Below are 23,022 nucleotides of genomic sequence, written 5' to 3'. Positions count from 1 at the left end.
AATCCCAGAGGTACGAGGTGTAGAAGCTCTTGAGACTAACGGAAAGGCAGTAGCTGTTGCTAAGATACCAGACGCTCCCGGCCTGCCCCCCACCCTGACGCAGGCCCCGCCCCCGACGCAGGCCCCGCCCCCACACTCCCATGTTCCTTTGAAGTCACAGAAACTTTTTTTTTCTTTTTTTTCTTTCTTTTTTTTTTTTTTAAATTTTCGAGACAGGGTTTCTCTGAGTCACAGAAACTTTTATTGGAAATGAAAGAGCTGCAGCAAAGTGACACTCAGTGCATGTGGCCCACCTGGTAAGGTGGGGGGCAAAAGTGGGCACCAGGGTCCAAGACCAGACCCTATAAAACACTGGGCACCGCTTACAGGGCCTCAAGTCTCTGGCCCTTAGAGCTGGAGTGTACAGGCCCAATAAGAAATACAAAAATAAACTCTGTGATACAGCTGTCCTGTCTGTGGCAGGCTGGCGGTGCAGAGCAGTCACTTTCTAGCCGGCCCTGTGCTGTCTAATCCAGCCACAGCATGGGCAGTAAGAGCCTGCAGGGGTGAGTGGACGTCCACAGGCTGAAACCAAAGGGCTAGGCAGGTATAGCCTTGGGCAGAGCCAGGATGGCGGCAGTGCCAGGGTGTAGCCAGCATCTGGGGAGGCTCTGGAACTCCGTAGGTAGACAAGTTCAGGCATTGGTCGAAGCTGGATGAAGCTGAGACCTCTGCTTTTCCGCATCACATACAGATCACTGGAACCCTAGGCAGAAGTTGGCACAGAGTAGGACTTCAGGAGGTACCACCCAGACCAGGCCAAGAACCCTGATTTTTCCCACCCACTCCGGGCTCTAGAGTTCGGAGCCATGGCTGTAGCCTCCACCACCACCACCACACCTGTCTTCCTCCATGGTGCTGGTCTCCTCCGCCCTGCCTTCACTGCCTCCACGTCCACTCTCTTCATCAACCTCCTCTGCTCCCAGTTCCAAGTCCAGCGCGTTGCCTGCCTCTGAGGGCGTGTAGGTGGAGCCACTGGGTGGGAGAGATGCCAGTCTTTGGACCAGCTACCCAGGCCTTCTCAGGGAGAACAGACCCAGTTAAGGAACAGGGGGCTGGAGAAAGGGAGGTGGCAATGGTACCAACCTGATGGAGCGGCAGCTAAAGAAGACAATTCGTTTAAGACGCTTGTTGTAAAAGAAATAATTGAATGACCAGAGGCTTCCGTCTTCCCCAAAGGGGTCTGAGTCCAGATCTGGGTTATAGCTGAAGAGGGAGGAAAGCAGAGGTGTGAGGCTCCCACTGCCACACAGCCCTGCCACGTCTACCTGCAAGATGTGAGCCCACCTGTAGATGTCACATTCGGCTAAGCAGATTTCCTCATCCACCGCATTCCACAGCTGCGGCTTCAGGGCCTTGAAGTCTTCCCGAACCGCTGAGAACAGGCTGCAGTTGACGGCATTTACCACCTACGGCGGGTTACAACAGGGATGACAAGGGGCCAGGATGGCAGGTGGAACCCAAGAACCTACTCAAAGTGGGGAGGGCGATGGTCATGACTACAAGGTTCTGGGTCCCTCTTCCCATCCTTACCCAGCTAAGGCTGGGCTCCCGGCTGAATTCATGGCTTCTGGCTGTGCTGAAGTCATAGTCTGGCCTGAAGGACTCATTGAGTGTGGCAATCAGATAGAAGAGGGTCTTGCGACTGCACTTGTCACTCAGAGGGCTTTCATCCTCGCCACCCTGGCTCTTGCTCAATCTGAACAGAGATAAATGTCAGACTTGCCCACCATTCCACATACCCCCAAAGGTAGGCTCCACTCAGCTTACCTGCTGGGACTGAGGCCTGAAGTCTGGGGTGGGGACAGTGCCTCCAACACATGCGGCTGGCCCTCCTGGCAGAACTGCTTGAACATGTGTTTATCATCTCCTGCCATCTTACACGAGTAGCTTTCAATCCTACGAAATGCAGGCAGGATCATGGAGCACGCCGACCCCAAGCAGTTAACTCAGGGGATAAGATGGTGGCTTCCGAGAGTGTGATCCCAAGAGCCTCCAGTCTCACCTGCCAATAATATGGGCATCTCCAGTCTCCACTGTCAACTGCGAGTTGATGGCCTCAAAGCTGGAGTTCTCCAGTAGCTTCATGTCCTTTGGGCGGGGGCTTCTCGTGCCAGAGGGACTAGTGCAGTGCTACCTGAGAATGCGGGAAGCCAGGTTTGGCTGCCTAGCTCCAAAGGTTCTGCCTGCAGCCTTCCCACCCACTAGTAGAGCACTGTTTGCAGCTGGGTCTGCCTGAGTCCATCTGGCAGCTCCGCTCCTTCCCCTTACCTGCCCTTGAGCGCTCAGCACTGGCAGGGAAAGGATCCTGTTACCTGAGAATGGCAAGACCAGGGTTCAGCTCAACTCCAACTCCTCCTACATGCTGCAAGAGTCCTGGAGATGGCTGGGAGTGGGAGGTGGGGAGTGTTTGAGAGGGCCACCCTGTATTCTGCTCACTCTCAAAGTGTTGGAAAGTCCCTCTCTCGACGTTCCCTACCCAAATCGGCACTCTGCAGACACCCTCAGACTGTACTAAGGGCCTCAATCAGGCTAAGAACCTGTAATTTGGTTCAGAACCGGGCACCTGGGGCTTGAGCCCTGAGGGTCACCTGTATGGGCTTTCTTCCCCGATTCTATGGGTTGCTTCGATGTTTCCAGGCGAGAAGAGGAAACCCATTAGTTCTTCAGTTCCATTTCCAATTATGCCTAATTCTCTCTTTGTACGCCAAACCTCCACAGGTTCAGGCCAGCAGTCTCCTGGCATTGCCGCCCAGGGAGCAGAGAGGCACCAGCCGATTCGTAAAGGGAAACTACAAGCCCCAGGAGGCAGTGCACCAAGAGAGGCGCTCGGGCTAGGCAGCGGCAAAACTACAAGTCCCATGAGGCAATGCACAGGCGCGAGCCCTGCCGGGGACTGTGGTTCCCGCAGTCCGGGACCGCTTGGAGCACAAGGCGGACACCCACCTGCCAGGAATTGGCTAGATCAAGCCAGGCTAGCCGGGTTGCTTAGCGTCGGTGCTGAGATGACGACGGCACGGGCTGCGCGCGGCGCGGGCTCCTCAGGACTGGAGGGCGGCGCCGCGGCCTCCACTCGGGCCGCACTGTATCCGGGGGAAGAAGCTTCGCGGCGACGTCCCGTTACTCCAGGCCCTGCCGGCCCATACGGGCTGCAGCCGCGACATAGCCTCGCCCCCCTGCAGCACTCGCTTTTGCGACTGACCTGCCGCTGACCGCCACAGATCGCACCAGACAGCGAACGAAACAGCGACCTCCGCCTCCCCCGGCCCGACAACAACAAGCGGCCGACAGGCCCGGCCCCACTCCTCTGAATGGTCCGCTCCGACCTCAGGATCCAGACCGCGACAAGCCATTGGGGGAATTCTCCGCCACTCAACTTTATCTTCCCCTTCTACTGGCTGTGTAGCTTGTCTGTCTCGCTCTCGCTTACGAACCCGCCTCCCCTCTTAGTGTTCATTGGTTAGGGCAGCCCCGCCCCGCCCTCGGGGGGGCCAACCCTTTTCCCAGGGTGGAACAGACTCACCAGCGTCTGGTGTGTGTTTGTGTGGATTGGCGCCCTGCTCCTGCCGGGTACTGGTGTTGCCTTACGTCGGGCAGCGGCTATCGCCCGTGCGAACCTTTGAGAAAAGTCCATCCTTCATTTTGTGACCGGTGTCTGGTCTCTGACACTGTCCCCAGGCCCAGCTCAAACGTGACTAGCGTGCCTGGAGATTGGACCTTCTCTATCCCTGAGCACAGCGGGCGGTCGAGCTCAGGTAGTGCGCCACCCTGGGTCCTTCATGTTCTCCACTCTTGGCGCATCCGGAACCTAGGCCCATAGCTCGAGTTTCTGGTCGGCGGAAGCGCTCAACAGCTCCGTATCACGGAAGCGCTCTCGGAGGGTCAGGATTCTGCCGCACCAGATATGGCGCCGCCCGCCGGCGGGGCTGCAGCGGCTGCAAACCCTAGTTCGCCTGCGGTGCTCCTGGCAGTGCAGGCCGCGGTGAGACCGCTGGGCTCAGGGCACGACACCGAGGCGCAGCTACGGAGGCTGCAGTTAAGTGCCGACCCTGAGCGTCCTGGGCGCTTCCGGCTGGGGCTGTTGGGCACCGGGCCAGGGGCGGTGAGTGTGGGCCGGGACAGCGGAGTCAAGCGTCTCCATTCCCCTGCCAACTGCTCTTAAGCAGTTACTTTTCTTTACTTGTCTGTGAAAATGGGGTTAATGCTTTACAAACTCTCATGAGAAATTGGTATGATAACAGGAAAGAAAGGCTTAGGACGGTAAAAATGACCTCTTGTTTCCTTTTCCTTTGATCTTGGCTAAAGATGAGGAACCACTGACCCAGCATACTCTCCCTCTTCAGGTCAGTTTAGAATGGCCCTTGGAGTCCATTTGCTATACAGTACGTGGACCTAACCAACACGAGCTGCAGCCTCCGCCGGGAGGGCCTGGAACCTTCAGTGTGTACTTTCTCAACTCCCAGGAAGCACAGCAGTGGGCAGCACTGGTGCGAGATGCCACCGCGGAGGGACAAAATGGTCAGTGTCGTGGAATAAATGCAGGCCTCTTAGTCGTGGGTAGGGACAGTGATGGGAGAAGCTGGGCATCTAGGAAGGCTTCCAAGAGGAATAAAGTGGAGAAAATGAGAGATTCAAGAGCTGACACCTGTAATACCAGACAAGTGTGAAAAAGGAAGAGCAAGCCCTGCTGCAGGGCCAAAAGTTCAAGAACAGCATTGTGTTCAGTGGAAAAATAACAGGTTCAGGTCTGTGCTACTAAAGACAGACTCTCTAGTCATATAGAGTGGTGTAGCCAAGGTTAGAAAAAAGACCCGAAGCCGGGCGGTGGTGGCGCACGCCTTTAATCCCAGCACTCGGGAGGCAGAGGCAGGCCTGGTCTACAAAGGGAGTTCCAGGATAGGCTCCAAAGCTACAGAGAAACCCTGTCTCGAAAAACCAAAAAAAAAAAAAAAAGAAAAAAAGAAAAAAGACCCGAGGACCTTAGGAGAGGAAATTAGATAGGTTTTATGGTTGTTAAACTGGAAGAATTAGTGGTTAAAATGAGATAGAGGGACCAGTTAGTGAGGCTTGTACACAGTGCCTGCTTGGGAAAGCATGGACATGGCTGGGGCTCTGGAGAGGTCAGCCTAAGTCTGAGAGGGAAGCATAGAGAAAAGACGGCCTTGCATGTGGACCAGTGATTCTCAACCTTCCTATTTCTGCTACCCTTTAATGTAGTTCCTCATGTTGTAGTGATCTCTAACCATAAATTATTTCATAACTGTAATTTTGCTACTGTTATGAGTCATAATGTAAATATCTGTGTTTTCCAATGGTCTTAGGTGACCCCTGTGAAACTGTCATTTGACCCCACCCAAATGGGTTGTGACCCATAGGGTGAGAACCACTGATGTAGCCTGTGCCCTAAGGAGATGTAGGGCAGCTTACAAATAAGACCTGAGGAAAAACTGCTAGAGGGGCAGGGGTAACTTAGCATTGAGGAAGACTTTCAAGTCATTCATTTACCGGATGTTTATGTAGCCCTTGCTTTAGACTATTCACTGTGACAAGTGTGTAGTCCAGGCGGATCTCAAACTCACTATCTAGCCCAAGCTGACTTTGGACTGTCAACGATCCACTTACCTCTGTACCCAGTGTTGATACAGATGTGTACTACCCAACTGCAGAACTCTCTTTTTTCCTTCGTGTGTGTATATGTGGTATGCATGTATGTATGCAGGCATACATGTGCATGGCATGCATGGAAGTCAGAGGACAACCTTGGGTGTTAGTCCTCACTTCCATCTTGTTTGAGACAGAGTCTTTGCTGTTAGCTACTTTATAAGTCAGACTAGTTTCCCTAACTCCCATGAAGTTTCTGCTTATTCTCTTGTCTTTATCCTCCATCTTACCATAGAAACATTGGGGTTACAGACACACACTTCCAAGCTTGGCTTTATTTGGTTTGGGGGGATTTAAATTCTTCCTATATGAAAAGCACTTTAAGCTGGATGGCATGACGCAGGCCTTTAATACCAGCACTCAGGAGGCAGAATCAGGCGGATCTCTGAGGCTAGCCTTGTCTACAGAGTAAGTTCCAGGACAGCCAGGGCTACACAGAGAAATCCTGTCTCAAAATAAAAAATAAAAATAGTACTTTAACCTGCTAAACTCTCTCTCCTGGACCTTCCTGGGAACTTTTCTTTTTAAAATTATTTATTTATTATGTATACAATGTTCTGTCTGCATGTATGCCTGCCCACCAGAAGAGGGCACCAGGTCTCATAGATGGTTGCAAGCCACCATGTGGTTGCTGGGAATTGAACTCAGGACCTCTGGAAGAGCAGCCAGTGCTTAACCTCTGAGCCATCTCTCCAGCCCCTTCCTGGGCACTTTTCAATTTTTTAGATTAAAATGTTTTATATGTGTGAATCTTTTCTCTACATGCATGCATGTCTTTGCACCATGTGCATGCCTAGTGTCCTTGAAGAGAAGGACATCAGATCCCCAGGGACTGGAGTTAGAGATGGTTGTGAGCTTCCATGTGGTTGCTGAGAACTGCACCCCAGTTCCCTGCAAGTGGAACAAGTGCTCTTAACCACTGATCCAGTTCTCCAGCCTGTGGGCACTTTTAAAATTATGATCCATACTTCTAATTTGCCCTCCTTAGAACTTTAATTTCTAGAATAAATAAACTTCAGTTAGATGGTAGAAGGAATGAGAAAGCTGGGAGGGAAGGTTGCTACTTAAAATAGGGTCTCCTTGGGTGTGCTGGCATACATCTTTAGTTCTAGCACTTGGGAGGTAGAGACTGGTGGATCTCTGTGAGTTCAAAGGCCAGCCTAATCTGCATAGTTTCAGAACAGCCAGGGCTATGTAGAGAGACTCTTTCAAAAACCAAACAAACAAAAAAGTAAATAACCAAAAGAAATAAGGTCTTAAAGTCTTCTTGGAGAATGAAATTAAAAGAATATGGCTTAAGTTTCATGGCCCAAAATGCAAGAAGTACAAATTCTCCAAGGGCAACTTGTGCAAGTGACCTTCAGAATTCAGGCAAAGTTCTTGAAAAGCTCTACCCATCTCAGTGGTGACATGGTTCAGGGTATCAAGGGCCTAGGTCATTATGGGAGCTGTCATGACTGGGTGGGGATCCCTTATTGCAGTGTGCTGGCTTTCAGGAGATAAGTAGAAACAGCAGTATATCAAGTTCTGTAAGGATGCCAGGACAGTGTAGTATTCTCTGTAGATTAGAGAGCCAGAAGACTCCTGAGGGTACTGAGAGGGGGTCACTGACTACAGGTCTGCTGCTGGGCAGGAAATGGCAAGCCATCTGAGGGGTTGGTTTGATTCTGCTAAATAGGAGATGCATAGGTGGGACCAGCTGGCAGAAGGGTTCATAAAGATTAATACAAAGGGGAGTGGGAACTGGAACTGATATGTAAAATGAGAAAATAGGTTTTTTTTTTTTTTGATTTTCGAGTCAGGGTTTCTCTGTAGCTTTTGGTTCCTGTCCTGGAACTAGCTCTTGTAGACCAGGCTGGCCTCGAACTCACAGAGATCCACCTGCCTCTGCCTCCCGAGTGCTGGGATTAAAGGCGTGTGCCACCACCGCCCGGCGAGAAAATAGTTTTTTAATAAATTTAAAAAAATGATACCAAGGATGAATCAGATATAGCACTGGTACCAGAATTCAGGCAAGATTTTTGAGGATTTTTCTTTTAATTTTACCTATAAATATTTTCTCTGTGTGTGTTTGTACCAGTGTACTTGGTGCCCCAGAGGCCAGGACATTGGATTCCTTGAAATGGAGTTACAGGTGGTTGTTAAGTTTCTGGGAACCAAACCAGGGTGTTCTGCGAGAGCATCAGATGCTCTGAAATGTTGACCCATCTCTGTCCAGTTGAGAGTTTTTGTTGTTTTGAGGGCCAAGATTGGGAGAGGAGGGCTTAGCCTGAATTATGGCCTAAGGATAGCGTGGTCAGGCCAAGAACGCAAAGGTCCTAAAATCCTGAAGATAGAGACCACTAGCCTACTCTGTATCTTCTCTCTTAGGCAATGGCAGCCAAGCCCCGGCCCCAGAAATGTGCCCCCTTTCTCCACCATGTTCTTCTGTGGCTCAAATACCTAAAGCAACCCAACCTGAGGGGGATCTTCCTCAAAGTTCTGGAAACTTGAAAAAAGGTAAGGACAGACTGGAGGGACTTGGAGAGCTGTGGCTGGTGGGCTGGTGTCTGGTTGTGATAGTTGTCTTTTCTACCCGTAGAAGAGCTGGCTTCACGCCTGGCCCAGGCCATTGCAGATGGAGATGAGAAAGAAGCAGCTCATGTGGCAGCAATCCTGGCACAGCATCATGTGGCTCTCAATGTCCAGCTCATGGAGGCCTGGTTCCCACCAGGTCCCATCAGGTAGAACCTGATCTTGCCTCGCTTACTCTGCCCTCCTGACCCTCCTAGGTTAACTGTCCAACCCTCTGATCTACATTTTGACATAGGTTGCAAGTCACAGTTGAAGATGCCACATCTGTTTTGTCCTCTGCATCATCTGCCCATGTCTCACTGCAGATCCACCCACACTGCTCCATTGCAGCCCTCCAGGAAAAGGTGAGCATGGGGCATCGGGACTCTTACATGTATAGCATGGATCCTGGGTAACAGTACCTGGCCCTGATGTTCTGGCCTCAGGTGTTCTCAGAGTTCGGTTTCCCGCCAGCTGTGCAGCGCTGGGTTATTGGGCGGTGCCTATGTGTGCCTGAACGAAGCCTTGCTTCCTATGGGGTCTCGCAAGATGGGGACCCTGCTTTTCTCTACTTGCTCTCAGCCCCCCGAGAAGCTTCAGGTTAGTTCTTAATGGTGGTTAAGAGAGGTGGGGTGTAGTTTTGAGATGGCCCTGAGCCTTCTCCTCTGTCACAGGACATAGCCCTCAACATTCCAAGATGGATGGGAAATTAGGATGCTTGTTTCCTCAGTCATTGGAGCAGCCTCATACCCTCCAGCCAACCAGTTCCAGTCTCCTAAATCCCCCTCAGGTGGGCAAATAACCAGAGCCTCTGGGAGTGGGCTAGATATGGGCAGCTGTGGGCACTGGAAGGAGCTGGGATGCATCAATGGTCTTCCCATCTTCCCAGCCTGGCTGGTCTTGCCCTTCCTGCACCTTCATCAATGCCTCAAACCGCCCTGGCTGTGAGATGTGTAGCACTCAAAGGCCCTGTACTTGGGATCCCCTTACTACGGCCTCCACCTAGAAGACACCAAAGGTACAAGAGGTTGGGTAGGGATGAGGGGATACAATATAGAACAAATAGAAATAACCTATCTTCTTCTCCAGGTTAGAGACAATGGCCCTCCTGTCACAGGCCCAGATCCCTGAACCACCACCACCACTCAAATGTCGCAGGGGACCTCTGCTTGTTGGGGACAGAGATGCACTGTTAAGGAACCAGGGCCACAAGCCAGTAATTAAAGACACACAAGAACCAGCCTGTGTCCTAGTCTTGGTGCAGAGCTGCACTAGTCCAGCTGCCTGGGAGCAAGGAAACAGATTCTACCCCTCAGCTGCAGATGGAGCTCCCCAAACCACAACCAGGAGACTACTCAAGAGTAGATTTAGATTAAAGTTCCATAGTACGGTACAGATCATGGTACTAGGGTCTTTCCAGAGCCTTCAAGCCTACAGGGGCTCCTCAGACTGCTAATCTGCCAGGAGTTCCTTTCACTAACCCTGGCCCTTTGCTGCCCTTCTTGAATCCTATAGTCCAATCACTATTTTCAGCTGTTTCAGCCAGTAGAAACCAGCAATGGGACTGGGTATTTCTCCTTCACCAAAGGGATGCTTTAGCATGGGGAGTCATGCCTTTGTGATCCTGACAACCATCTGTCACCGCTCTTTATGAACTGAAGTGCTGCCGCTTTATGAATCTAGTCGCGGCCAGTTTGGCCTAGATGTACTACCTAACTGCCCTGGAGACTACTAGGTGTCATTCCCTGATAAATACCAGACACTTCCACATATATTTCCAGTACAACCCTTTTATCTGTCCAGCCAAGACTAAGACATCCCAGATCCCCTTTGCCTGGCTACTCAACATTTCTGAGAATTTCCTCATTCCCCGCCCCCCCAAGATAGCACTGCTCCACCAGTGATGCTGCTCTAGGTCTTCCTGAAGATCTGAAGGCTCCCTGCTGCCATCAGTGTGGAAGTGGGAACCCCTTTCTAGCTCTGCCAAGGCACAGCCACTCTGTTCAACAGTACAGTGCTGCTTTTTTGGAAATAAAATATTTTGAGACTGGGGGTAGAGCGGTGGTTGTTGCCACAGGTACACCTTTGCACTACATTCACGCAGTGCCTTTGGAGGCCAGAAGAGGGTTTCAGATCCTCTGGAGTTGTGACTGCTGCAAACTGAACCTGGGTCCTCTAGAAAAGCAGCCAGCGCTCTTAACTGCTAAGTCATCTCTCTAATCTGAATGGTACTGCTCTTAGCAGCCAATTTTTGCATTCTGGCCCACATTTATAATGCCCAGATACTAGATAAGGAAGGAACAATATTGCAGGGAAACATGGGTCCCAGGGCTCCTTGGCAATTTGGGTTTCAGTCATTGAATAGCTAAAATGTATATGTTGAGAAACTTAATTTATTCCCACAATGAGGGCTGAAGGAAGATCAGAAGCAAGAGTCTGGTCTCCTACCCCATTTCCGTGTATCAGATGAAAAGGGGCTAGGCCTGAAAAGGCCTAGGACTGTTCCTGGACTGCTGAGGGCTTGTTCAGGCAAGATGACAAGCAGATATTGGACAGGGTCACTTGGGTGGCCGGTACGCCAACTTTCGACTCTTCAGGACTGACCACTTATGCCGCTTCATGGCATAGGTCAGGGGCAGCAGCAAGCCCATCATCAACAACATCTGGGAACAAAGCAAGTTCAGAAAAGGTAGACAGGAAAGACCCCTTCCCTATGCCCACTGTGACCCTTCCCAACCCTTCACCTTGAGCCCCATGCGTTTCCGATGGTCATGTTCTGGCTCTGATGCCCATCGAAGGAAGGTGGCGACATCCTTGGCTACTTGTGACATGGTAGCTGGGGTGCCTGGGCCAGGGACAAATGGTGAGAGCTACCTTTGGGGGCTTGTGCCAATCCAGGGCAACCCTCTGTGCACTGTGCTCCACAGAGGCAGGGACTGTCCATTACAAGGCTTTAAAGGGATAGGAACCCTACAGGACTATGAAGTTGTTCCCAAAGCCTTTTTAGATATGTACAGTCAACAAACATTGCAGGTAAGAGGAGAGCAGACTTCTAGACCCAGGAATATAAGGAAGCATGCTGGGAATAGGAAAGGACCCATGGTCAAGGACACTCACCATCATCATACTCCAAGACTTCATTGTAGATGGGAGGAGCCATGCCAATGGCCTGGCCAGGAAAGTAAGGGTTGAAGTACAGGCCTTCTCGCAATGACACCCCAGTGGGGGGCTCACAGTACCCAGTGAGCAAGGAGAATACATAGTCTTCACCACCATGCCTAGAAGCAGACCCGTGGCTCAGTCCTTACCACAAGGCTAATTTCCCTCCCTGTTTGCACCCCTGCACTAAGGGCAGCCCATGTACCTAGCTCGCACGATATAGCTGAGGTCTGGGGGTAAGGCTCCATTGTTAGCAGCTCTGGCAGCCTCAGGGTTGGGGTATGGTTTTGGAAAATAGTCAGACAGCTTCCCAGGCCTCATGAACATCTCCCCATCTTCATTAGGGCCATCCTGGACTTCCACCTGCCACCAAGAATCCCATTACAGTCCTTCAATCCCTCACAGTAGAAGCCCCAATCCCTGTATCCTCCACCTTCTCTTGGCCCCACACCTCCTCAGCCAGCGCCTTCGCTTCCTCCTCCGTGTAGCACACTCCCACCAGATGGCGGTAAGCCACATAATCCATGCTGTGGCAGGAAGAGCACACCTGCTTGTATACCTGGAAACCCCTACGGATGCTAAAGAGAAAAAGGATGAGAGAAACTTAAGATTCCCGTTCACCCAGAAACGTCCACCCCCAACCCCACCGCTACACACCCACCTGGTGTGGTCCAAGGAGGAGAGGAGGCCACGATGAGACCATGGGTAGCTGGGGGGGTGCAGCTCCAGGTCACTGGCACTCACAGCAGTATGCAGAGCCACAGCTAGCCCTGCACCCCCAGCCGCCAGCATGCCCAACGCTGACAGCATCACCTTCCGGCCCCGGGAGGGGCCAGACTTCGAGGACAAGGACACTGCCTGCAAGAGCCCCGCTCAGCACCTGCCAAGACCCCACCCGCCCACCTGGGGATCTGAATGGGCGCCCATCTCTTCCGCTCAGTCACCCAGCACTAGCCACCGCCCGCAGAGCGCCAGGGGCCCGCTGTCTGCCGCATCCCTTAGTGCAGCTGACTCCTCAGCCACAGCTCGGCTTTGTAGAGCAGGTGAGGAATGCTCTCGGAGCATGAACCGGGAGACAGGCCTAAGTGACCAAGAGTGCGGCAGCAGACCAAGGTCACCCGCAGCCGGCTGAGGTCAGACTGGGGTCACTTCAGGCCATCAGCCAGGTCTAGACAGCTGGCTTCGGGAGTCGTTCTGGGCGAGCCCTTTGCAGGAATCTCCCGTCCCGACCCCACCACAGCCGGACCCTGGGATCAGACCAGCGTGCCCTGTCGCTCCGAGGCGTGGGCACCCAGCCTGGCTTCCCGAGTGCGCCGACCCGTCAGCGGGGACCCTGCCGAGTCGTAGGAGGTACGTGGGGGACCGATGCCGGCGCGCACCCGGAGCCTCCCCGCCGTGACCTTCAGGGCTGAGGGGCGCGCGGTGGCCAAGGTCCGCGCCAGTACTCACCTGCGGTGTCCGTAATGGAAGATGCCGGGACCGCGCGCCGCCCAGCAGGCCCGGAGCATTTGCACCTGGAAGCCCCACGCCCCGGGGACCCAGCACCGACCGGCGAAGCGAAGCTGCCGCTGCCGCCATGTCGGCCCTCTTTAGTGCGGCCGCCGTTCCCGTCGGCCCGTGCGGGCGGACGAGAACTCAGACCGCGCGAGACAAGGCAGTGGGCGGGTCCAGGCGGAGCTGGCTAGGGAACTGTCCATCAGAGGTCCAGGGCTGCCCTTGTCTAGCTCTTCTAGTCCACCGGGAAATTACCGCTGAGCCTGGCCGCGACTCCGATTGCAGTAACAACACCTGTTTTTGTTGTTGTTTGTGTTTGCTCTTTCTTTCTCGTTACGTCCTTCATTGCAGCCGGCGAGTTTCTTTACTGTAGTCCCAGGTTCTTCCCCTCCAGTTGAGTCTCTGGCAGGCTTCCAGAGAGCTAAGAGCCGCTCGCCCGTCCAGGCCTAGTGCGGCGACTGTAGTGGCGACCGGGCGTAGAAACTATCCCTGACCAAATTCCTTTTAAGCTTTCATACAAACTCCATATATAAACTCGACTTCCTCACTGAGAACATACCCCATGATTTGCTGTCCATCACAAAGCTGCAGCTCCCTCTGGATGTAAACTGCCTTTGATCGCCCAGGCATTTGGCGCTTCTTTTTTAAAAAATCCAAATTGGTAACATGTGTGGGTGGTTTGGAGCTCTGCACTTCAGGAATTCCTTTACTTTTAGGGTGACTCTAAAGATGAGTGTGACCACATGAAACAATTTATTTGATATATTTATCTTCTTTATTATTTATCATGTATAAAGTAATCTGCCTGTATGTCTGCCTGCAGGCCAGAAGAGGGCACCAGATCTCATTATGGATGGCTGAGCCACCTTATGATTCCTGGGAATTGAACTCAGGACCTCTGGAAGAGTGGCTCTTAACCACTGGGCCATCTCTCCAGCCCGGATATATCAGTTTTCAAAAAATAAGAAAGCCTGACATATAAATTTGAAATGAAGAGTCAATTATTAGAATTAGTCCCATGGAAGTCCTGCCTTAGACTCAGAAATATAAGCCAACTTAGTGTAATTTCATACCCACTAGACTTTGCTGTAAGCAACAAAACGGACAGTGACCAAGTGCTGATCAGTGGCTTAGTTGTCTATTGCTGTGAAGAGACACCATGACCAAAGCAACTCAAAAGAAATCATTTAATTGGGGCTTGCTTGCAGTCTCAGAGGGTGGGAAGCAGGGCAGCAGACAACATGCATGGTGCAGTGCAGAGCTGAGAGCTGGAGGCAGAGAGGCAGTGACTGGGCCTGACCTGAGCTTTTGAAACCTCAAAACCCACTTCCAATGACACAGCTCCAATAAGGCCAAGCCTTCTGATCCTTCCCATGACAGTTCCACCAACTAGGGACCAACTATTTAAATACATGAGCCTCTGGGGGCCAGTCTCATTTAACCAACACAATATGTAGAGAAATTGGAGTCCTTATACAGCTCTGGTGGGAACCTAAGGTGGTTTAACTCATCTGAAAGAGAGTTTGGCAGTTGACACTGTGTGACCCAGTGTCATATGACTGTCACCTCTGCGGATGAGCTGTCATTTCTCTTTCTCAAGAGGTTTCTCTTTTTCAAGCGGAATCTTTATTAATTTTGATGTTATCCATAGCTTTTCTTCTCCTGTGGAAACAAGAGCAAAACCCCTCCCCAAATGTTTCCATTCTCCCGGAGAGATACTCTATCTGCTAACTTATCATAAATTTTTGACAGGTTTTGATTGTCAATTTTATTTTATTTTATTTTATTTTATTTTTTTTGGTTTTTCGAGACAGGGTTTCTCTGTGGTTTTGGAGCCTGTCCTGGAACTAGCTCTTGTAGACCAGGCTGGTCTCGAACTCACAGAGATCCGCCTGCCTCTGCCTCCCAAGTGCTGGGATTAAAGGCGTGCGCCACCACCGCCCGGCTGATTGTCAATTTTAACAGTATGAATTCTTTTAGACATTTTTTTAGCACCCTTTTGTAAGGTTTGAATTTTGCCTGTCAAATTAATGTTATCCTTTTTAATGGCATTAAGTTTTCAGCTAACTTTTGATTTTCAATAGTATAAATAAACCCTGTCAGCTGGCTGTTCATTATTAGTCGGCAAAGTGCCTCATTCTTGACTTTGTTATCAAACCATTTCTGTAAGGATATAACATGAAGAACAAAGCTAAGTTTGATTATCATAAAAATGGGCATACCAGAAAAACCACACAATCCTTGAAGAATACCATCCAGAGTAGAAAGAAAAAGGGTTATTAAATTCCTGGGTGGTGAAATTGCCTGCCATTATACAATGTTTACATTTATTTATTATTAACTGTTATAAATTTTTAATAAATTGCTGAAGGTATAATATTTTATTGGCCAGCAGGTGTCGTGGTTGTGGGCTTATGGTGGAGAAATGGACCAGTGACCCTGTGAACAGTCTCACTTGGATCTGCTGTAGTGGCTGCTTAAATAGTATCGGGTGAAGGGCAATTAATTAATTCCATACTTAGAGAGGGTTTTTTGGTGGCCAGAACATCAAGGAACCCAGAGCTTGCAAGCCTAATCCCAAACTGGAAAGCCAGTTTGTAAGCGGGAAAGCTGCGTGGGTGGGTAGGCTGCGGGGAAATTGCCATGTTGCTCAGGTGCAGAGGTTTTAAGTCATGTGGGCCAGGGTCACAGACCTTTTTTTTTTTTTTTTTTTTTTTTGGTTTTTCGAGACAGGGTTTCTCTGTGGTTTTGGAGCCTGTCCTGGAACTAGCTCTGGTAGACCAGGCTGGTCTCGAACTCACAGAGATCCGCCTGCCTCTGCCTCCCAAGTGCTGGGATTAAAGGCGTGTGCCACCACTGCCCGGCAGTCGCAGACCTTTTGAGCTGTCCCGGGTCCGTGCTCTACCCTGCTCCAACCCATGTAGATACCAGGTGTAGTTGATTATAATAAAGTTGTCCCACACTGGCTCGGAATGGAGTATAATAAAGGTCTCTTTATTTAGGTGTAGACTCACAGATCAGCAGTCCTCTGCATGAGAGGCAAATAAGAACTGAATCCAGCAGCCAAGGGGCTCACTCACGCCCCTACCTCCGCACATACAGTACCAAAGATCACGCCCAAAGTGGGCCAGCATCTCAAAGGCCATTGGCTGAAGGCAGTCCCATTGCATTAGTTTGTCCCCTCCAGCACACGTCCTTTGCTGTGCAGTAGCATGGGCTTCCCGGTTTTTCAGGCAGCTCACTTCCCACAGGACCTTGTTGATCTCTCCTCTGTTCCATTCCATAGCCAGTTCCTTTCTGTTTAGGTCTTGGACTAGAGAGGCCATCCTGGCAGTGCAAGGAACTGTTACTGTCCTCTCAAGGGTACATCTTGCCTAGAAGGCCAGCTATCATCAAAATGCCTGCTGTCCTACCTGTCCTCTGCTGAGAGCAAGCACTCAGGAAACACAGGCAGAAAAATAGAAGCATTGAACAAGAAAATCCAGGTTCCCACAGACATTAGTGCAGAGTTGACCTCCTGGTACCTCTCCCATCTCCCCTGGTTTTCTGGGTTTAGTGGGGACCCAGGATGTGGCTGCTGAGGATGGCCCTTAGTTTCTTTCTGGGGTGTCTTTCCTGAACTCTTTCCTCCTTACACCCCTCCTCCCTCCCCCATTCAGCAAATGAATATCCTGCCTTTGCTTGGCTTTATGCTGGAACCTTGCAGGGGGGAAAAAAGTTTCTATAGTGCTAATACCCTGGTATGTGAAGACTAGCAGTAAACCAAATGAGAACACCTCCCCAAGTACCTGCAATTATATGACACATCCAATAAGATCTTTGGTTAAACAATAGGCTGAGATCAAGTGATATCTCTAACTTCCCCGTTACCTCTGGATTACTCAGATGCAGCTACCCAGGTATACTTTAGTGGGGATCCAAGAGCTTTGGCTAATGTTTCTATCTCCTGATTCCAGGACAGTGGTCTGTGGATTGGGAGATAGACGCAGGAGCAGGAATTCAAGGCTCGGGTGTATAGGGAGTTGGAGACTGTCTCAAAGAGCAAATAAAGGCTAGGCTCATAACCAAAAAGTCAAAACAAAACAAAATAAAGTCCAGGACATAGTTATGTGATTTGTGAATCACGCATGCACACACACACACACGTTTTCCACGTACATTCTCATGACCCCAGTCCCGGCCTCAGTATGGGGGTACACCAGAGTTAAGCTTTCCTTATAACTATTATCATCCCCAACACCCAGTATTTCTAAACTTGCTCAGCTTGCTACCTATGGGTCTTTAAATAAACTGTACTTCCTGCTGAGTGATAATTAGTTAGGAATCACCACATACAAGGTAGAATTTGTTCCTCTCCCCAAGTTAGGCCTTGTTCAGGAATCCAGAGCAACCCTGCTGTCACCCACCGCTCCCACCTCCACCCCAGTAGTGCACTATGTCCCAACTTTCAGACTTCTTGTGTTCCAACCATAACTTCAGAAAGCGAAAGTGGGCCAAAGAGCGGTCTCTCTGGGGAAGGACTCTTCTCTCAAGGTGCCCTTATTTCCACCCCTCTAGCCATAACACACCATGACTGTGCCCTACTGAGTAGGCCTAGAAGTTTCATTCAGGGTGATCTGGTGACATCCAAGTTGGATTCTAGACTAAGAAAGGCAAAATGGAATGTCAAGGGGAAGTACAACTGTGCCAGCCCCATCAGGACACATCTAGGACTTTACACTTCTTCCTGTCATGTCTCAATTATACCTTTTACCCTTTATGTGTGTCAAAGACACAGGCCAGGCTCAGAATACGCCAGCCTCAGGATGTGTGTTAGGATTACAGGCATGACATGTTTTGACAGTGTTTTCCTATGTTGCCCAAACTTGCCTCAAACTACAAGGCTCTTGTAATCCGCTTGCATCAAGGCCTTCCAAGTAGCTAGGACCATATGAATATATCATCTTGCCCACCCCACTGCTTCCCCTATTATTTGGACTATTTCTCATGGTCACTCTGTTTTTGCACAGAAGAGGGTTAAGATTATTATAGTCATGCCACCAAGCCTACACCTCACATTTTGGGGGAAAATTTATACATTAGTGAAAATCACGACAAATTTATACCCCCCAAACAAACGTTTATTCTGTTCAACATTCATGTAGATGAGAAACACTCTAGATATGTTCAGAACACATGTGAAATGATGGTTTAGCTTTCTTCCTGTGTATGTTCCCTAAATAAATATATGTCCACTTGTGTTTTAAGTGACTGCTAACATTCTGTTAAAGACAGCTGAGGCCAAAACCAGCCAAAATGCAGGGAGGGGAATTTTGTACCAGATGACAGTTCAAAGACAAAAGGCACACAGACAAGGTTTCCTAGGTAACTACATAGAGCAAGGCCTACGATGTACCCAGGATGTAGCACTCCCGAGGGCAGAGACAGGAAGCAAGCAGGGTTGGAGAAGGGCCTTAAGGGTAAGAAACTGGACTCAATTACAAGGCTACTTGTCACAATGGGTTCTCACACATTCCCTCCATGTGTAATCCATAGGCTCCTGCCCAGGTAGATCAATGGTGTCCACAGGGATCCCAAAGAAATTTTTATTTTTTATTTATTCTTCTCGCATACATTACATCCTGACTGCAGTTCCCCCCCCCATTTTTTCCTCCCTAAAGAAACTTTAAAATTTAAAAAATTTTTGTGTATATAGCTATATGCATGCCACAGTGCACGAATGGTCAGAGGACCACTTGTGGGAGCTGGCCCTCTCTTTCCACCATGTGGGTCCCTAGGATCAAAGTCAGGTTGTCAGACTAGCAGCAGCTGACTTTACATACTGAGCTTTGGCTCCAAGTGAAAAAGAATTTGAGAATCACAAAGGCCAAAAGGAACCAATATTGAGAAGCCAGGCCCCATCAGAAGGCATCCCAGAAGGTCCTGAGTGGACTCTATAGCCTTCTTGGGTAGAGCAGCTGTGTTAGGCCCCACAGTTTCCCACACGGTCCTGACATCACTAATGACATCACATCATTCTTTCCTTCTTCCACAAAAGGTACTACAGTTCCTTCTCAGGATTGCGTCCTGACCTGCCACCTTTTGTGCGGGCCTTAGTCTATTGTTTCTGGGTACTAGCCAGACTTTGAGTTCTGCCTCTAGTGGGCACCTCCCCTTGTGCTAGTGTAAGTGGAGCCTGGTGTTCCTCCATATATAGCCCACACTAAAATTCTAGCCTTGGCTAGAAACATGGCCTAAACCCCAAGCATCCAGCTCATCTTAACGCAGACCAAAGGTGGTGCTGTGTGGTCTCTGGGTGCCTCAGTTCCTGTCAGACCCTCAAACCCTGGCTGCCACAAATTATTTCTAGCACAGCACTGAGGAGCACTGCACTGGTAACCGGGTACCCACCCCGCAGGACTGTGTGTGAAGGTAGGCTCTGCACTTGAGGCTCTCCTCCAGATGCTAATGGGGCCAGGCTGCCACTCCAGCCATCAGGAGAGGAGCACCGGGGTGGCTCCTTCAGAGAGCTGAGGAGGAATGCCTAGCCAACTGCTAGGGTCTCTGAGTAGACAGAGGGCCAGGGTCCCAATGAACAGAAACATAGATCTTGTTTATTTCCCAGGGAGGAGGTAGAACGGAGGCATGGGGATCTCTGCTCCAGAGATCTTACTTCCAGAAGAGAACATTCCAGAAAAGCAGCCAGCAGGGATACAGACCCAAGGCCAGTATCGGGAAGAGGAGGGCGCCATAGGTGTAGTGCTCCAGCACGCCCTGGGCCAGTGCTGTCAGGAAGAGTTGCCAGCCCTCTGCCAGAGACAGTGGTACCTCCTGCAGTTCTCGCCACAGGAACAGGCTACCAAGGAGTGTGACTGCTGGGCTTGTCACCACCAGGAGGGCAGCATAGAGTGGCCTGGGAGGAAGGGCAACATTTAAGTACGATCATGGTGAAAGCCAAGAACTGAATGAATGAGGGTTAGCTCTGACGAGGGGTAAAGGTTCTGGTAGAGAAGAAGTTGATCAGCACATACCGCGGTCCATGGGGCTTGGTGAGTGCAGCAGCCGGGACCATGGTGGTGGCCAGCAGGAAGCCCAGGGAGAAATTGGTGAGAGCGATGCAACCTAGCTGCAGGGCTAGGTAGATCAGGGCTACCAGCTTCAGTGCCATCCAGCCCCTGTCTGGGACCTGTGAGCTGACCACTCTACAAGGTGAGAAGTTCAAGGGTAATCCGGAAGCCATCTAAGTATCTGGTGGAGGGGGGCACCTCCCTCTGTCCAGCCCAGCTGCTCACCGGTGGGTGTTGTGTGGAAGGGCTAGGCCAGCTACATAAATTGCTAGCAGCGTCAACACGACAGCCTCAGCTTCAGCCACTGGAAAATGCTGAGCAGCTACATGTTGGCCCAGCACAGGTAGGACATAGAGGGCCAGACCCATGGCCTGAGAGATCAGTAGGGGTGCCATAAGCGAGGCCAGGCTCACGCCCTGCAGAGCACACGGGAACTTGGAGTTAGCCAAAAGCATAGGGGAGCCCCCCAAGGACTTGTGGGAACCCTCCAGCAGAGGCCATGTGGTAACAGAAAGCCGTGCTGGGGACTTCAGAAACCCACCGTCACAGCAATGGAGTATAATATTACCTGTGCTGCCAAGGGTGGAGACCCAGGGCCAGGAGCCTTCCCAGCTTCCTCAGGGTTCACTCCTGCCTCATGTAACTGCATCCACAGCTCCAGGGCATGGGCCAAGTCAAGGACCCCAACAAGACATTGGATGTGATTTGTTAGATGGGAGATCACAGGCTCACTTCCCCACCCCCATAGCAGGATGAAGGACTATCCCCAGCTCATAGTTAGAGGGACTGGAGGCTGGCCGCAAGTGAGCAGAGAGAACGAGAGTAGAGGATATCTTGAGTCCAAGGACCAGGAGCAGGAAGCCAGCGGCAGGCATGTAGAGGCCGATGGAGACGAAGCGGGAGAGGGCTGGCAGCAGGTAGAAGAAGAACGACTGGTGCAGGCGCTCCAAGAGGTGGTTGAGTTTGCGGAACATGCCCTCCAGAGCCCTGCGGAGCACAGCCAGGTCAGGATCAGCCATCCTCACCCCAGCTAGACTCTGCTTCAACATGGAGAGGGGTCCAGAGACTTACTTGCCCACTGCCACCAAATCATACTTGTATTGACGGAAGCTATTGATGCCACGCAGGGTCAGAGCCTCCACTCGGTACCTCAGGAAAAGGCCATGGGGGCCATGGGGCCGGCCAGAGGCCTGCCGCAGAACCATGAGTAGCAGGGTCTGCAGACCCTGCAATGGTCCTTCGAGTGATGTCCAGTCCTGGGGCTGCAGCTTTGGAGGAATGGGCACAGGATCAGAGTCACCCCTTACCACAGGCCCCATGCTCCCAAGCAGGTGGTCCCACCTTGCCCTGGAGTGTACATAACAGCCCCCCTTTCTGGCAGAAGGTCTGGAAGAGGTTGAGCAGGTCAAGGTTGGGCAGCTGACCATTGAGTCCTTCCACGGTCACATCGAGGCTGGTGACCACATCACTGCTCAGCTCCAGGGCCACAGCCGCCTGAATGGCTCCAGCTCTTCCCTGCAGGGGAGACGACTGTATGCCTGTAGGAGCAAGCAATGAGCACTAGAGGGGGCACTAGTGAGGATAGCTGACACGGAGAGAGACCAGAGCCAGACCAGAGCAACCCTTACCTGTAACATTAATGTCATGGTAGGCTTCAAGCCAAGCCTCAGTGCCCAGAAGATCATGCTCTGTTACCAGGAAGATTATGTCTTTGGCCCAGTAGATCTGCCCTAGAGTCCAAAGGCAGGGTCAGCAGGGCCTGGGACATTGGTCAAACCCTCCCTGACCAGAGAGCCCCAGGGTCTCACCTCGGAAATGGGCAGCAAGTGCCAACAGCAGCCCCACAGCCTGGCTATTTGTGGAGTCTGGACCACAGGGCACAGTAAGTACCAGGGACTCGGTACTGGCAGCACGTGGGGCCCGCAGGATGCCATACACATTGGTACCTGACACCATCTGCATAAAGTGTGCGTGGGAATGGCTCAGTAGACCCTACACGGAACAGGCTGAAGCCTGCCTTCTTTCCTGGCACCACAATGCTCACCACCAGAAGTTTTCAGACCATCCCTCCCACTGAGTTTCTTGGTTGCAGGGCACTTCAACAAGACACCCGGCCCAGCCACCCTTCCTTCTAAAGTGCTTTTCTCCCGAGCACACCCCTTTCCCTCAATACATAGCGCTCGTGGGTCTCATCCGGGAAGGGCAGTTTGCGGTAGAAGCTCTGAGTGTAGACCTCCAGCCCTACGGATCGCATCGATCGCTCCAGCCAGGCCACTGGCAGAGACCTGGAGACACAAAGATAGCCTCTGTGCAGAGATTCCTGGTCTCGGCTGCTCCTGAAGTCCCCAGCCCTCTACTAGGCACTCACCCCGACTTCCTACGGTGGGCAGCGAAATCCCGGGCAAAGTTCCGGGCGCGGTCTCCACCTACAAACTGCTCCTCTACCATGGTGGAGCCCATGGCGTTCTCCGACATGTAAGTGCGCTGGGTTAGCGGCGGGAAAGCCAGCGCCAAAAACCAGGCGATGCCAGCCACGTAGCTCAGCACGCTGAGAGAGAGCACAGAGGGGCGTCGGAATTAGCCCGACCTGGGACGCTCGCTCGTGGCTCCCATCACTTTCCCAGGGGGTCGGCGGCATGGCCCGAACCATTAAGATCCCGGAGCCGCTGTATAAGGGATGGATCGGAACCAGAGTTCAGAGCTCAGGGTCTGAGTGATGCCTGCATAGAGCGGCTGGCCCCTGGAGTAGCCACGAGCGGACCCTCAACAGCTCAGGTTCTCGCGAGTCCCGCCCCCTGGCCCGCCCTCACCAGAGCGGAGTGTTGAGGCGCAAGACGAAGCGGGCGAGCGCGCGCCGGCGCACCGGGTCCGACAGGAGACCCATGGCGGGGCGGGGGCTCCGCTCAGGCCGCCACCGGAGACCTCCGAGCGCGCACGGTTCCCGTCAGACCCGGCGCCCCGTGCAGCCCTACTTCCGGTCCCAGGATTCGTCACGCCACTACGCAGGGTAGTGGGAGAAACTGCTGGGAACCACGCTTTGCGCATGCCCAAACTGCAGAAGGCCGGACAG

At 51.7% G+C, this 23,022-nt stretch overlaps 4 protein-coding genes across 7 annotated transcripts; 1 reads left to right on the top strand and 3 right to left on the bottom strand.

The window, feature by feature from the left end:
• Positions 1–224: 224 nt before the first annotated feature.
• Maf1 (MAF1 homolog, negative regulator of RNA polymerase III) lies at positions 225–3,844 on the bottom strand. Of its 4 annotated transcripts, none has more exons than XM_057791681.1 (9): positions 2,986–3,844; positions 2,311–2,354; positions 2,045–2,176; positions 1,810–1,938; positions 1,573–1,738; positions 1,327–1,448; positions 1,126–1,245; positions 880–1,014; positions 225–745 (listed from the first exon to the last, which is right to left on the bottom strand). In XM_057791681.1, exons 3-9 carry the CDS (start codon positions 2,125–2,127, stop codon positions 724–726), a joined length of 777 nt encoding a protein of 258 aa, XP_057647664.1. In that variant the 5' UTR covers positions 2,128–2,176; positions 2,311–2,354; positions 2,986–3,844; the 3' UTR covers positions 225–723. The 4 variants fall into 4 exon arrangements, with proteins under 4 accessions (XP_057647664.1, XP_057647663.1, XP_057647662.1 ...); XM_057791680.1 differs by lacking the exon at positions 2,311–2,354 and having other exon boundaries at positions 2,986–3,656; positions 3,757–3,841; XM_057791679.1 differs by lacking the exon at positions 2,311–2,354 and having other exon boundaries at positions 2,986–3,843.
• Positions 3,845–3,930: 86 nt separating this feature from the next.
• Sharpin (SHANK associated RH domain interactor) lies at positions 3,931–10,300 on the top strand. The gene is made up of 9 exons (XM_057791677.1): positions 3,931–4,141; positions 4,383–4,557; positions 8,071–8,199; positions 8,282–8,423; positions 8,510–8,618; positions 8,700–8,853; positions 8,928–9,043; positions 9,143–9,271; positions 9,343–10,300. Exons 1-8 carry the CDS (start codon positions 3,944–3,946, stop codon positions 9,257–9,259), a joined length of 1,140 nt encoding a protein of 379 aa, XP_057647660.1. The 5' UTR covers positions 3,931–3,943; the 3' UTR covers positions 9,260–9,271; positions 9,343–10,300.
• Positions 10,301–10,630: 330 nt separating this feature from the next.
• Positions 10,631–13,042, bottom strand: LOC130888576 (cytochrome c1, heme protein, mitochondrial). The gene is made up of 7 exons (XM_057791678.1): positions 12,862–13,042; positions 12,074–12,270; positions 11,864–11,990; positions 11,618–11,775; positions 11,371–11,531; positions 10,998–11,098; positions 10,631–10,916 (listed from the first exon to the last, which is right to left on the bottom strand). The coding sequence occupies exons 1-7, from the start codon at positions 12,988–12,990 to the stop codon at positions 10,812–10,814; spliced, it is 978 nt and encodes a 325-aa protein (XP_057647661.1). The 5' UTR covers positions 12,991–13,042; the 3' UTR covers positions 10,631–10,811.
• A 5,054-nt stretch (positions 13,043–18,096) lies between these two features.
• On the bottom strand, positions 18,097–22,961 carry Gpaa1 (glycosylphosphatidylinositol anchor attachment 1). The gene is made up of 12 exons (XM_057791298.1): positions 22,763–22,961; positions 22,321–22,500; positions 22,126–22,237; positions 21,761–21,908; positions 21,581–21,682; positions 21,294–21,490; positions 21,024–21,220; positions 20,786–20,939; positions 20,521–20,616; positions 20,178–20,368; positions 19,917–20,087; positions 18,097–19,798 (listed from the first exon to the last, which is right to left on the bottom strand). Exons 1-12 carry the CDS (start codon positions 22,834–22,836, stop codon positions 19,555–19,557), a joined length of 1,866 nt encoding a protein of 621 aa, XP_057647281.1. The 5' UTR covers positions 22,837–22,961; the 3' UTR covers positions 18,097–19,554.
• Positions 22,962–23,022: the final 61 nt, after the last annotated feature.

Source organism: Chionomys nivalis, chromosome 17 (assembly GCF_950005125.1).
Source record: "Chionomys nivalis chromosome 17, mChiNiv1.1, whole genome shotgun sequence".
NCBI classification, from domain to species: domain Eukaryota; kingdom Metazoa; phylum Chordata; class Mammalia; order Rodentia; family Cricetidae; genus Chionomys; species Chionomys nivalis.
This window is presented reverse-complemented; position numbering and strand designations above follow the sequence as displayed.